We start from the raw sequence: 15369 nt of genomic DNA, 5'->3' as shown, positions 1-15369 counted from the left end.
GAGTCCTTAGTATGTGTGACTAAACCCTATGTCACTGCTGTTTGTATATATTGTGGTAAATGAAACTAACTGAGAAACAAACTGAGAAACAAACGGCAGCTGTCCAGGCCCTTAGTTAGCTCAGGTCAGCGTCCGTAACGTCCGTTTTTGGTTAAGTTAGACCCTGACTCAACTTAAGAGATGTCCGACGCGAGATCTTGTATTATCGGCTCAATTATCATAAGAATCTGTACAATCTGTTACTAGTACTAGATAATCTACGCTATCTACATCGAATCACTCATCTCTGAGTCTGATGCCAACGAGCTCTGGCCTCGTGCTTGCAAAGGTCCAATTTCTAATATATACCGGAAATGCTGCTCCAAGTCAGTCTTCTCTGCACCAGTAAGTCCATCGAATGCGCAAACAATTTCTTTGAACTTGTCATGGTGAGCTTTTCCACCAAACAGGTCTATGTCCAACTGCGCCATTCCTTGTTCATACAATGTGCAGTATGTAGCTGCACCAGCTATGCCTATGATGTTCTTGATAGTCTTGAGCGAGGATGTGTTGAGAAATGATGTGTTGCTCCAATACCATATGAACCTGATCACATTGGCCGTAACAAATCTGCTCTTGAATCTTGTGTGTACGATTATATTATTGTTCTGAGAAAGACATGTGAGTAAATACAAACTTTGAGTAATACTTGAGAATCACTTGATGTACCTCGTTGAAATAAAAGTCATGCATGAACAGAAGAGGGTCAGTGCCCTGAATAATGAGGCTGACCCTGGCAATGCGATACTGGTCTGCTGGTAAGGTGTGTCCTTGCAGGGGCAAAAGTTGGAATGCATTGCAAGCACCATCCCACGCAAAATTGATCATTTTTCCATGTTTAGTGGAAAAGGCATTTGCGACCTGTTTATGGTGCGCATTTGTGATGAAAGTCTGGAATACAGCTGCGAAAATTAACAAAAAAAGTGTATAATCTAGACAATACATGAACTCACCATCTGGCCCATAAAACTGTGGGACTGAGTCAGTAATGGCCTTATCGATGATGTCCTTCTTTTTCTTTCTAGAGTACACCATCGCATTCCTCAAGAATACAACTCGCGTTATCAACACTTTGGCGTCCTTTATCGATTGCTGGATGACTTCTTTTGTTAGTATAATGACATTTTTAGGTCGTTGGTCATTTGGTGTCTCGTGCAGTTCAGTGACAGTGGTGTGTGTCTGTGTTGGTGGTGTTGGCGGGGATCTGTGATGCCTGGTATGGCATTGCAGGCATATTGGCACATCGATCTCTGTGCGCCCGGGTCGTCCTTGCAGGCCTTGCCATCTGCACACATATATTTTAAACAAAATTTCATGAACGAAAGAAGAAGAAAACACTGACATGTACCACTTCTGAGGCAGGAATTTCCCCTTGTTGAATCATCGTCAAATTTGAAGCCAGGGTGACAGCCCCCCACTTCAATCTGTGATACTGGTACCTCCGTCTGGTGCCTCTTCAATCCACTGAGGCACAGGTACCGTTTGTCCAGGGTGATCAGGAGGGAAATTGGGAAATGATGGACCTGAGTCAAATGAGATGTCCTTGAAGTAGTTGTAGAAGTCGTAACCTTCTTCACCTGATATGTTCTGACTGTCTCGACAAGATGAACCCTGTGCGTGACTGAACGACGACGGGCCTGTTCGATATGACACTGAACCCTCTCCATCTCCATACAAAGTGCCCTCTCCATCTTGATAAGACAAACCCTGTGTGTGAACAAACAACGATGGACCCGCTCCATATGACATTGAACCCTCTCCGTCTCCATAAGGTAATGAGCCTTGGGTGTGGTCATATGGCAACTGCCCTTGTGTGGGTGCTTGGCCCTGCATGTGACAAAACGACGGGCCTTCAGCATTCCCATAAAGCTGTTGCTGTGTGTCTGTGTGACTGATTAGTGAATCAATAGACACAACCCTCAAACCACTCACCTTGCCACCCTCCTACAGATTGTCCATATGGATCAAAGTTGAATGGCACCATTTGGGGTTGTTCTGCATCAAGATTTAGTTGATCAGCAGCTGGCAAACCAGATGGATTCAGGCCTGATCCCCTAGCTGGCTTGGGGATGGCAGCTTTGCCCTTGCGCTTTGAGCCATGTGCACCTGACATCAAGATGGTGATCAAGAAGATAAGTAAACAAAATTGCACGTCTGAAAAGGATGTGTGCCACTTGATTCAATTTCATACACGAAATAATGAGACACAGACTCACTATACAACTTACAGGCTGGGAAAAATGAAACACATTGTGATCGATATAAGGAGATCTATGGGAAAATTGAAAGAGGGGTCACAGTGGATTGAGAAGCGGATTGAATGGTGATGGTAAAAGGCAGGGTTTCCAAAAATTTGAATACATGGGGAAAGGGCAGAGGGCGAAGAAGCATATTGAATGGACAGGGGGAAAATGCGTGGCATTTCAAGAACTGATGTATGAACAGTGAGATCTGAGCAACATGTGGTTATCTACTATGATATAGATCAGTGAGTAAAATAACCTGAAAGTGAAAATTATATACCATGATTTGAAGTAATAGCTAAAATTAGGAAGTTCCGGCAGCTTCTTTATCATTGTCATCGTTGTCATCGTTGTTGTCATCATTGGATTTGTCATCATCCACAATATTGTCTATATCGGAAGATGGATGAGAATTACTGATGAATCAAGGTGAGTGAGAAGATTTTCCCATAGAACCCAATATATCCTCCTTAACATTTAAGCCTAAGTGCCTAGAGAGTAACTCAGCTTGGGCGGTGATGGTGTGAAGAATTTCGCAATCTTCATCATAGACAGCTTGAAGGTAGTTTGTGTCATCATTGATTTGTTCTTGTGAGTGGTCAGAAAAAGTGTTTCTGATCCATTTCAACTCTTCATCACTCAAGAGGAGGCAGTCTTTGTTCTTGCGATGAACTCTATCCAGGAATGCTGTAAACCGCTCTGACTCCTCAAGCTCCCATGCCATTGTCACAAGACATTGACGTGCAGCTTCGCAGCCAGCAAGCTTTGATTTGAATAACGCATGCAAAGTTTCCAAGCTCAAGTGTGAGAGGCCCTTGCAAATTGTGTCCTCTCGCTTTTGACCTATGAATGAACCTCTTGAGGAGTAATTTAGAATGAGAAACATACCTCGTGAATTTCTTCAGCTGTAAACTCTGGCTTACATCCTCGCCCTAAAACACGAGCTGCAAATCAGAGTTCCAGTGGAGTCTGACGGAGAGGGTATGGAATGTAATTCTTTGACATTCGCTCACACAGGTACTGTCCACAATGGGAAGGGGATACAACTTTAAGAGGATTTCCATGCTGGGAAGGAGATTTGAGGCTAGGCTTTCCATGATGCAAAGGAGATTTGAGATGCCTGTATGATATGTTCCACTTTACATTTGGAGACTTAGGTACCTTATATAATACACTTTTCCTTGTATCAGGAGGTTTAGGCACCTCATCCACTGGGGAGAGGGAAACACGGGGAGAACCTGCATCAGAAGAGCCTATTTCAGAGGTCATTAAATGAGGAGAGTGATACTGTTTTGTCTTGAAAAGATCAAAGGAAGTTGGTTCAACACAAGTCACAGAGCTCAAGTTAGTGGGAGCAGGACTGCTTGATCAAGGAGGAGAGGGGATGGGGGATGAAGGCGCAAATTCCATCGTCGTCTCAGTGACACAACAGTCGATACAGCAGGTGATACAAGCAATACACTGGAGATGCATAGTCTGCAGACTTTGAAAGACTTCACAGTTTCCTCAGCCAGTCAATCCAATTGCAACACCTGAGGGCAAAATCAGCAATATGAGTATATTCTGTCAGGCTCGATGTATGATATCAATGTGCACTTACATTAGGTTATGCCCTAACTGCAACTTGTGAGACTTTCCATCTACCGAGGCACTGATTTGGCATCTCAATTCTGAGTCTACTTGTTGGCCATCTGAAGCACAACCGCAAGCAGTACCCGTCCCTCCTGTATTCTGTTGATGCGGAAGTGACCAAATACCTGCAACTGGTACTTGCCATCTGCATGCTGGATATGTCTTCGGCATTGGTAGAAATATGCTCGATAGGCTGGATGATCTGTATGCATATCGGCAGAAAATAAACCACTATTACCCTTTCCATGACAAAGGTGAATGGGAGTTGGGAAAGTTCTTGGTTGAAAACCTCACCCAGACTCAAATGATTAAATTTTTGAAGCTGAAATGGGTGAGTGATGGTACAAGCTAGGTCTACAACACTCACTGTTCCTCGACAGTTTAACACTCATGCAAGGCCATCTTTCAATATGAAGGACCAGCTATTAGACTGGATGGACTCACTCCCATGTGTCACGGAGTGGAAAGTCTCCAAAATGGAATTTTCAGGTTACAAGACAGTCCATCCCATTGAACTTATTTGGCGCGATGCTCTAGAGGTTGTCAAACAACTCTTTAGTGATCCCATCTTCATGAATCATATGACATATACTCTGCACATTGTCAATGTTGGAAATAAGCATGAATACGGAGATTACATGAGTGCTGATATGGCATGGAGAATCCAGGTTTGCTTACTCTGCTAATATATCCCTAACTGTCACAGATTGACGTCACAATTTTCTAGGACCATCTCCCTGTGGGTGCGACTCAAGTGCCAATCATACTGGGATCTGATAAAACTCATGTAACGCGAATCACCAGAGGACTTGAAATGCACCCAGTCTTCATAACTATTGGCAACATCAATTTGGAAGTTCGCTCCAAGGCAACCTTATGAGCTTGGCGATGTATTGCCTACATGCCAATCACAAAGTTCCACATGCACTCAGACTATCAAAGCATTCTCCAGGCATGGCTATGGCATAAATGCATGGACCTTGTGCTTGCCAACCTCAAGGCCATGGCATTGGATGGGTGTTTCATGCCTGACTCCTCCCGATACATTCATTATGTGTTTACACCACTCATAGCTCATATATGTGACCTGCTGGAGGCTTCTATGATCACTACAGTCGCAAAAAATGCATCCCCTGTGACTATGGCAGTGCAAGAGGATTTTGGCAACAGGACACTCCACCCCCCTTGTACTGGGGAGCATACGTTGCAACAGCTTATCAAAATATCCCACAAGGTTGATCCTTGGGATCTTGATAATGTCCAGAAAGCAGCCAAGGCTGTCAACCTGTCTTGTGTTCACATGCCATACTGGCACGATTGGATCTATGCATGTCCGTCCATCTTCCTCACTGGTGAAATTCTGCATACCTGCTTTAAATTTTTCGCTGACCATCCGCTCAAATGGGTCAAAGAGGCTGTAGGAGCTTATGAGCTTGATAACCACTTCATTGTCCAGCACAAACGAGTCAGTACGCACCACTTCACAAAAGGTATCATGCAGGTCAAGCAAATGACAGGCTGTGAGTACAGAGACATACAATGCACTATTGTTGCCTCAATTGCAGGTGCCACTTCACCCCAATTCATTCGCACAATCTGTGCCATTGTAGAATTCATTTACCTCACACAGAATCCAGTTCATTCATCTGAAATGCTTCAGTCAATGGAGCAGGCTCTTTCCAACTTCCACTTTTTCAAGGGCGCTATTATCGAGGCTGAAGCAAGGAAGGGGAAGGGGGGTGTCAAAGACAATTTTTTCATCCCCAAACTCAAACTACTACAAAGCTTCAAGGGTACAGTCCAGTGATTAGGCACTTTGATGCAGTTTTCAGCTGATATGATGGAGCACTTGCTCATCACCCACTGCAAGGATCTTTTCCAATGGACAGCCCAGCAGGGCAAAGATTTTACAGAGCAGTGCATGTGGATTCTTAACCACCAAGAAGCAATGGAGATATTTAACCTGTACGCACTGTTGACTTCCCATGGGGCACCATTGGTCAATGCCATGTGCGCTGAAGAGGATGAAGTTGCGACTACTAACCCCATGCTCTCATGGGTTTCCCAAGTTCTCCCTGATGAAGTCAAGTCGGTTCATGGTCCCTGACCAGTCCACAATCATTTCCCCAAAGGCATCCTCTCTGGAGACGTGCAGACTGCTTTCCAAGTGAATGTCACTCCAGACTACAGGTCACTGTCACCGGCTGAAATATGCTTAAAATATATACTCCCCAACTTCAATCATGCCCTCGCTGACTTCATTGCTCAATCATTGCTGTCTAGTGGTGAACATACCTGCTGGGACCCCAAATATGGGTGTTATCAGGCGTGGAACAAGTTTCAGCTCCAACTTCACTCAGCCTTCCAGCAACATGTCGTCATGCCAAGCAGGGTGGTTCAAGCATACCCACCAAGCAATGATTTCCCCCTTGGCAACTGTGACACTGTTCTCATTGACGCCATGGGCATTAATGGCAAAATGAGTATGTAAATTCTATTCCCCTGTATTCTAGCCCTACTGATATCATATACAGCGAGTTACATCATGCAAGTTCAGCTGATTTTTCAGCTGATTGTTTGATGAGGTTCCAACCTGGAATTGCCATCATATCTCTCCGACCCACTTCTCTATGTCCAATTCTTCCGCTTCATCTCCAGCCCTGACGATTGTCCCAAACTTGCTATGTGGACTATGGAGCGCGCATACATGCAGGATCAAGATGGTAACAGGTATAGGGAGGGGGCTGTCGTACGAGCAACAGATGTAATGCATGCAGTTGAACTGATACCAGTTTATGGCAAGGCAGTGGCTGATGGCGTGTCCTCTGCAACTTGCTTAGAACACTACAAACATTTCTTTTTGAATAGCTTCACAGACAAGGAGAGTTATCACACATTTAGTACCGACTTTGTATAGATAGTAGCTTGATCAGCATGTAGCAATTGTATTCGCATCTACCGTATTGCATATCTGAGCATATCGCATCTTATCATCCAAGATAACTGGGCTTGAGTTTTATCAACCAGATATGGTGAGTAATATTTGCATTCAACATCTCCACCAATTGCATGAGTTCGCTAGTGAAGTCATAAGTGTTCGTAAGTGTCCGTAACACGCTTAAGCTAAGCGTTCATTTCAGTGGTTTTGCTGATGTGGATGGAGCACTCCAAGGCCTGTACGCAGATGGACGGACATTCGTGTGTTTGATCATTAACGAGAATTTCATTTCGAGCTAGATCTAGATGGTGTGACATGACGTACGAGTTGATTTGTGACAGTGCCGCGTCACAGGCGCGTCACGCCCGCGTCACCACTTTGAACGCTGCAATGGATCTTACCTGGATGCTGTTCAAGGATGGAACTCCGAAGTGGGGTATGCAACTAGCGAGGATTTGGGTGGAATAAGGAAAGTAGTGCATGGGATTAAATGGTAAACGTTGAGAGGTGTGCATTTGCAGCCTGGAGGTGAGTCGACTATTACTTTGTGGCATCGACTTCATTTCTAACTTTTATGATGGCTTGCCAACTTTCTGTAGCCGTACTACTAGTAGAGGCGACACCTGGATCTTCTTTTCTCCTATGTCCTCACATTTCTGTTTGTAATCTAGGGGTGGTGCTGTATTCTCCGCGCATCAACATTCAATCATGGATCTTGAATTAGGCTGTGACTATTGGTGCAAATCGAGTGTGTTGCGCTTCATATCAGTCCCGCACTCACTATTTTTGGCATCCTTATGTCCGATGACCGAGGCAGCTGTTTCACGCCCGACATTTACGTGGAGCGCATCTCATTTCGGTGATCCAAGCACTGCATAGTGGTGTATAGCGCGAATGTCATTGTCATACCATGTCAATCAAGCTCAAGTCCGCCTCTTACTTACATCCATTCTTCTAACAGTATGACCATAGTCTCAGACGACCCCAGTTGGTGGCCGTTGATCGATTCATTTCGTGTCTGCAGCTATTTTATACGTTCGTGGAGAGCAGTCGGATGTTGAAGCTTTGGATGTCTGAATCTAACTTTGATTGCGGTTTCGCAGTTGCCTCCTTTGTTATAGTGACGTATCATTGGGGTGAGCATGATAATTCTAAAGGACCGCTAATATCTTACAAGTATTTTCAGCACTGACATTTGGACAAGAGGTATGTCAATACTATGGCTGGAGCAGCTATCTCGCTAAGAATGGTTTTATAGGTCGAATTGGTGTGGGTGAGTAGAGTCTCACGTCAGAGGAACACACATGAAGATACACTTAATTCCAGAGGCAACACTGGTCGCTAATGACAGTCCTGTATCTTGGTGTATGTAGTTTGCCTTTCACAGTTGTCATGTTTTGCTGACTTGAAGATATCTTAGGTGCGCTACCTTGGAATCCTATTCGCTGCGTATGTTCGGAAGGCTAAACGATTGGTGTTGTGCTAATCATCTAGCTCTCATACTCAGCATGGACATGCTGAGTATGTCTCCTTAGTACATTCGCTGTCTTCGCTTCTTCTGACCAATGGCATACAGTCAGTGTTCCAACCGTTTCGCTGACAGATAGAGTGAGTCTTCACCACAGATGCCTACTATTCCCCTGTAATTAACTGTGGTGCCCTGTAGGAGTGACTATGATTATTTACTCGCTTTTTTGTCTACTAACGACTACCACAGATGTGAGTCTGTTTGCAGTGTATGCTACTCGACGTTGATCACTAACGGGATTCGTCAGGCTGGATTATGTCCACAATATGGGATTGGACGAATGTTATGGTATTTGCTATGCTGTGGGGTGAGCTTGGCACTTGCGACAACTCAGTGATATTGACTTGACTGAAACATCTTGCAAGCTATCATCATCACTCGGTTGCATGCCATGTATCAACGGTCCAGAAAGGTCTTAATATTACTCTCTGTCACCTTCCTGGCTGTCAATATTTTCGATGGAGTGGTAGCTGTAATGTTGACGACACATGCTTCAGGGGGTACGCTTAATTTTGGACAAAAAACATGCATGGGACTCATTGTTGAATACCAGAGGAACTCATTCTCTCCGGCACCTATCAGTGCTCGATTGACTATGCGCAAGATGCCTTACTTCTGGATTCCATTGCTTGGATATTCTCTGCTGCGTGGGAGGTCCTCGCACTGTGTCTCGCAGCCTGGATTGCGGTAAAACACTTCCGTGAACTGCGACAACACTCGGCAGGAGGGATTATGAAAGACTGTTTCACGGTGTTGATGAAAACTCACGTGCTTTACTTTGCGAGGTAAGGTCATATTGTGAATGTGGTTCCCGTTTCAGCTGAAAGATCGATATGCCAGCTTTGTTGGTGTTTCTTGCTTCAGCCTCATCATTACATTGTCTCCGACAATCTCATCGGTATTCCAATCTTCCACTGACCTCTGCATGAAACCACTGTTAATCATTTCTATAGGACCAACAGTCCCTGGGAGCACAGATTTGTATTGGGATTATTCAAATTTTGACAGTCGTGCAGTCGTTTGTGTTGGGACCCCAACTGATCCTTGGCGTTCGAGAATTTCACGCTGAGCTCGTTGCTGAATCCGATGCAGCAACTGGCATGACTTCACTCGCTTTCCAAGAGCGCGTGCATATATCAACTAGCAGTGAGGTGTAGCATGGAAGATATTCGGAGAAGTTAACAGTTGTCTGGTGTTCTGCAGAGCAGGAGATTGTTTTTTTCTTGACTTCAAAACTCGTTGTGGTGCTTATTATACATTCAGATTGGTATCGAAATGTGTTATTTTGCTTTGTCATTTTGCTATTTGTGAAAGTTTGCCATTGTTGCAGTGATAAAATTCCAGGTACGAATGGCTAATTTATCATTCTCATTTCGATGAAAATCTTGCCTGAAGTAAAACTCTGAAACCACCGGTGTTACTTGGTGGCATTACCAACAGGTGAAACTTATCAGCAGCCAGCTGACCGGCGCTCATCGAGTACATGATCATCAATATTTTATTGGCATAATTTGAAAGCCTCTTGGGGTTATAAGGATAACGCCCGCAAGACTCCCGAACCTTCGTCTCTTTCATTTCTGTTTGTAGTTGATCAAGGGATGGCGCTGTGTTCACCGCACATCAATCATGGATTGCAAATCAGGCTGTGACGATTTCGGATGCACGCTGCAAATTGAGTCCGATATGTCTTGTATCAGATTCCGCACTAACCATTTATTGGCATCCTTGTGATATGATAGGCCAATAACCAAGGTGGAGGGTGAGAAGGTGTGCATATGCTTCAAGAGGACGCGGGTTATTCATTGAAAGAGTTATACAGGTAAGTGATCCGTCTGCCTCACCCTTGTTGCACATATCCAACATTTCTGTCACATCGATATAAGCTCCCCTCATTGAATAATCTTGGAGGTCCTGTTATCCTTGGGGAAACTGCCGATGCTCATCGAGAATCATCAAGACGGCACAATTAAGAGCCCTACGTTATGGATGCTGCTGAGGTTCGTGAATCAAGTTTTACGAAATCAGCCTGTACGATTTGAAGAACAACAAGTCAGGTTTCATGTGGTCATAGCTACGCTCCCGAGTCTTTTCTCCATGACCTCTTAGTACTGTTTGGATCTAAGGATGACGTTGCGTTTTCACTACATATCAAACAGGGATTCTTAACTAGAACGTCTCTTGCTGTGAAAACCGATGCCCTGTTACCACGGCACCAACTCCGCGATGCAGATGCACTCATAATCGCTGACAACCTCAAGATACGAAAGCCCAATACCGGGGCAGAGAACGAGAAGGTGCTCATGAAGCCCGAGGACGAGCAGGGATAGTATGTTGGAAATCAATCCGTCAACATAGTAGTATAGATATTTCTTTTTGTTTGGTGTCGCGTTCACTACCTTCAACGTACTTACTAAATACGGTAACTCCGCTCCAGGTACATTCGCTCGTCTCGTTTTCCCCTTCTTCCCCAGTCTGTTCATACTCGACTGGGGACTTACGAAGTCCTTGTCTCTTTAGATGTGTGACGTCTCTTAGGTTATGAGCCCTGCTTGACGCAGGAACTGATATCGCTATCGAGACCCATTGGACACTCTCGCACATCGTGAACTCCTGAAATATACCATACCCATTGCATATCACCAAGATCAATATAACACGTGTTTTGAACCATGACTGAAGACCCTTGAGGGCGTGTTGGAATGCTCGGACCCACTACGTTTGACCAACCAACACATTCACCCGCAAACCTTGGAATCCCAACTATGAACAACTCACATTTGCCCTCGCGTTCACGATCTGCCACACCTCACCGTCCAAACATCATTGATGAAAACACATCTGACGAAGATGAGACTCACTTCACACTGAAGAAGTCCATTGACCCATCTCCTTTGTCTATGTCCCAAGCTCACATCTACCAACTACTCAACCTGGACAAGCACTGTATACCGTGCACTTGAGACCGTTGGGCTACACGTTTATGTAGACCCAGACTTCACACAGCCACTACACAGCTTACTCAATGAAAGACACCACCCTGTCCGTTGGAGCAAAGCGAACATGTTCGTCTGCTCGGTCCTCACCTCATGCATGATGGAGGAAGTTATGGCCCAATTAGCACACCTTCAGCATGCCTCCGAAATCTGGACAGATGCGAAATGGCTATACTCGGGTACCACAGTGACAGATTGGACACTTGTCATGGCTTCTCTTGTCACCACCAAATATAATGATGGGGAAGACATCAATGCCCATATAGCAAAGATGAAGGGCTATCGCCATGATCTCATCCTAATGCGACGGGACATCAATGATGAGTTATTTGCGTGTTTCCTATGTATATCCATGCTGGCAGCTTGGAACTATGTGTTTGCAGCTCTCCCTGACCATTACAAATCTGTCGAAGTTGAATGGTGAATCAGGGACGAGTTCGGCGTCCGTACAAGCCAATCAGGCGCATCCAGTACCACATACCAAGCCTCGCGTGGAAACAAAGGCCGAAGCAAACTCAGCTGTACACCCATACCAGGCCAACCTTTCTGCGAGAACTGCAATATCTCTGGTCATTGGACCAAAGAATGCTACTCAAAAGGTGGTGCGAAGCAAGGTCAGGGACCCCATCATGACAAGCAGAAGTCGAAGAGAGATAGTAATAAGGGGGATGAGAAGGATGACAAATCCCACAAGGGGAAATACAGGTCGAAGTCAGGCAAGAAAGCCAACCAAGCCATTGCAGATGAAGATGATGTCAGCGACACCAACGAAGATTCCTCAGACACTGAACACTCATCCTATATCACCAGTCCTCCCTCTTGCTCCCATTTTGGCTGGATCCTCGATGGGGGATCAACCACTCACATATGCACCGAACGAACAGCCTTCGCTACCTTCACCCCATCAGAGGAGCATATCCAAGGGATCGTGAAAGACGGACCTGTACTCCAAGTCCTTGGACATGGATCAGTACTAGTTAATGTCTCCGTGAAGGGACATCCCAACTGTATCGTCAAATTGACGAATGTCCAATACTGTCCCAATGCCCATGACAACCTGATGTCAGAAAGCCGTATGGACCGAAAAGGGATGGAGATCACGAAGTGAAATGGGCGACTCACCATTAAGAAACCCAATGGCGAGATTGTGATGGAGGGAAGACTAACCAACAACCTATATGAGATCCATAGTGTCATTGCACCACCCACTGCGAGACATGATATTGCCCTCTCTACCCGTTCAGCACCCAACCTCGAATTATGGCATGCTCGCTTTGCCCATATCAGCCTCGATAACCTCTGCTACCTCACCCGACATAACCTTGTGACAGGTATGGACCTCCGAGGCAATGGTGACCTCCCACCATGCAACGGATGTGTGAAAGGGAAACACCCCCAGGCCCCCTTCCCATCTACTGCAACTCAAGCAAAGAAAACTCTTGATTGCATCCATATGGATCTCCAAGGTCCATTTGACAAATCCGTTCAAGGCTATCTCTACACCCTCGCCATTGTCGATGACCATAGTCGAAAAGGGTGGAAGGAATACTTGAAGTCGAAGGACCAAGCCCCAGCCTTCATCAAGGCACTCATCAAATGACTCGAGACATACACTGAACATCATGTCAAGATAGTATGCTCCGACCGTGGGGGTGAATTCATCAACTCGACACTGGGAAGTTATTTTGAGCAGAAGGGCATCACACACGAATTTTCAGCCCCTCGTACACCTCAGCAAAACGGAGTTGCAGAGCGCTTCAACCGAACCACACACGAACATGCTCTTGCAATGCTCGGAGATGCCAGCATGTCAAAATGCTTCTGGCCCGAAGCACATGAGTATGCAAGCTATGTCCGGAACTGAAGCCCAACCAAAGCACTCTCAAAAATTACCCCCAATGAAGTTTTCCATGGTCGTAAACCAGATGTATCTACCCTCCACATTTTTGGCTCTTGCTGTCATGTCCAAGTCTCTCCCGAGTTTCGGAAGAAGCTTGAGGCTCATTCCATTGACGGTATCCTCTGTGGTTTTGAACGAGGCTCTAAAGCTTACAAGGTCTGGATTCCCTCTAAACACAAATTCATCTCGTCTTGTGATGTCATAGTCTATGAGAAAATCTTCAGCCAACTCGACGACGAACCTGTCCCTACTCCTAATATCTCCACTCCAAGTGAGGGGGTGCCAAAATCGACTACCATTGTTGACTCCCCTACTTGGACCGAGGGGGTGATGGATGGAGATGCCAATCCAACCATGAATGAGACACCAACACTCGTCAAAGAACTCCCAACACTCGCCAAAGAACCCCCAATGCTCATCAAAGAACCCCCAATGCCTACACCAGCTACTCCACCAGCTCAACCTCGACGTTCAGAGCGTGTCACACAACCATTGTGGAAGAAACAAGCAGTGGACACCCAGAAAGCCAAGTCTGAGAGGGAAAAGAATGATCAGAAGGCAAGATGAGAAACTCGAGCCCAAAGGCAACATAAAAACGACACCGACACACCACTGGTTGAAAATACCACTGTCGGCGAGGTTGCCCAACTCGCTTATCTTGCAGCCTATGGCCAATGAACCCCAGAACACTTTCAGGCAGCTTCTACCTGCACCGAGGCAGACCAATGGTGGAAGGCAATGCATGAGGAGATCAAGATGTTGCAGAGAAGAGGTACATGGGAGCTAGTCAAGAAGCCGAAGGATCAAAAAGTCATAGGGTGCCGATGGACATATACCCTCAAGCTTGGCCCAGATGGTGAAATCACACAGTACAAGGCACGGCTTGTCGCACAAGGATATTCACAGATCCCAGGTATTGACTATAGTGACACATTCTCGCCAACTGTCTGACTCAACTCGCTTCGTGTGATACTGCACTTTGCAGCTTCACATGGCTGGTACCAAGGACAAGACGACGTCACCGGGGCATTCCTCCACAGTAAGATTGACCATGAAATCTATATGCGACAACCCGAAGGTTTCAGCGATGGCACTGACAGAGTCACGAAACTCTTACTTAGCCTCTATGGGATCAAACAAGGCTCACACCTGTGGAACAAACATATGCACCAGGCACTAATCTCCCACAACTTCATCCGCTGTGCCTCTGACCATGCAGTGTATACCCGCCATATGAAGACAGGCACGTCAATCATAGCATGGCACATGGACAATGCCATTACTGTCTCTAGCAGTACTGAGACACTTGCGGAGACTCATGCTGAGCTACACAAACTGTTTGAGATGAAGGAAGAAGACCCAGACTGGCTCATGGGATTCACGCTCACCGATGATCGCAAGAATCACTCCGTCACTATCTCACAAGCCCAGTACATCAACACGATCCTCAAACATTTTAGAATGGATGGATGCAACCCCGTACAGATACCAGTTGATCCAAATACCATCCTATCGAGGGCAGATGGCCCTAAAACAGATGAAGAAGCTGCGGAGATGAAGAAGCTACCATACCATGAACTCATCGGAGCAATCACTTGGATTGCAATGGTCTCGCGCCCGGATCTCGCATTCGCCAGCAGCCACCTCAGACAATTCAGTGCAAATCCAGGGCAGGCACATTGGAGAGCTGCACTGTGCGTTTTACATTACCTTGCAGGCACACACAGCTTCTGCCTCATGCTCGGGGAGAACAGCGAGAATGCAGATGTCCTCACCGGATACAGTGACTTGGACTGGGCACAAGATGTTGATGACCACCGGTCAATTTCAGGATACATCTTCACCCTTGGCAATTGCGTCATATCATGGAATAGCAAGAAACAAACCACCATCGCAGCCTCGTCAACTGAGGGAGAGTACATGGCCCTCTCACATGCATCCAAACAGGCAATATGGCTGGGATATCTGTTGCGTGATATTGGAATGTATGACGAAGATCCTGGCACAGAGATATTCATCGATAACACTGGATGCATTAGCCTTGCGAAGGAAGCATGTTTCCACGCACGCACGAAACACATTGACATTCATTACCA

At 45.8% G+C, this 15369-nt stretch overlaps 4 protein-coding genes across 4 annotated transcripts; 2 read left to right on the top strand and 2 right to left on the bottom strand.

Annotated features, from left to right (window-relative positions):
* Positions 1 to 266: 266 nt before the first annotated feature.
* BJ212DRAFT_1485077 (uncharacterized protein) lies at positions 267 to 1074 on the bottom strand (the record flags this gene model as incomplete). Its single annotated transcript, XM_041340923.1, has 3 exons — positions 267 to 647; positions 709 to 941; positions 993 to 1074. 3 exons carry the CDS (start codon positions 1072 to 1074, stop codon positions 267 to 269), a joined length of 696 nt encoding a protein of 231 aa, XP_041188643.1.
* Positions 1075 to 1458: 384 nt separating this feature from the next.
* BJ212DRAFT_1485076 (uncharacterized protein) lies at positions 1459 to 2152 on the bottom strand (the record flags this gene model as incomplete). The annotated part of the gene is made up of 2 exons (XM_041340922.1): positions 1459 to 1922; positions 1972 to 2152. 2 exons carry the CDS (start codon positions 2150 to 2152, stop codon positions 1459 to 1461), a joined length of 645 nt encoding a protein of 214 aa, XP_041188642.1.
* Positions 2153 to 4390: 2238 nt separating this feature from the next.
* Positions 4391 to 6021, top strand: BJ212DRAFT_1449051 (uncharacterized protein; the record flags this gene model as incomplete). Its single annotated transcript, XM_041338632.1, has 4 exons — positions 4391 to 4582; positions 4642 to 4770; positions 4831 to 5707; positions 5747 to 6021. 4 exons carry the CDS (start codon positions 4391 to 4393, stop codon positions 6019 to 6021), a joined length of 1473 nt encoding a protein of 490 aa, XP_041188641.1.
* A 273-nt stretch (positions 6022 to 6294) lies between these two features.
* On the top strand, positions 6295 to 6831 carry BJ212DRAFT_1280677 (uncharacterized protein; the record flags this gene model as incomplete). Its single annotated transcript, XM_041331569.1, has 2 exons — positions 6295 to 6397; positions 6500 to 6831. 2 exons carry the CDS (start codon positions 6295 to 6297, stop codon positions 6829 to 6831), a joined length of 435 nt encoding a protein of 144 aa, XP_041188640.1.
* Positions 6832 to 15369: the final 8538 nt, after the last annotated feature.

Source organism: Suillus subaureus (assembly GCF_016647635.1).
Source record: "Suillus subaureus strain MN1 chromosome Unknown BJ212scaffold_38, whole genome shotgun sequence".
NCBI classification, from domain to species: domain Eukaryota; kingdom Fungi; phylum Basidiomycota; class Agaricomycetes; order Boletales; family Suillaceae; genus Suillus; species Suillus subaureus.
This window is presented reverse-complemented; position numbering and strand designations above follow the sequence as displayed.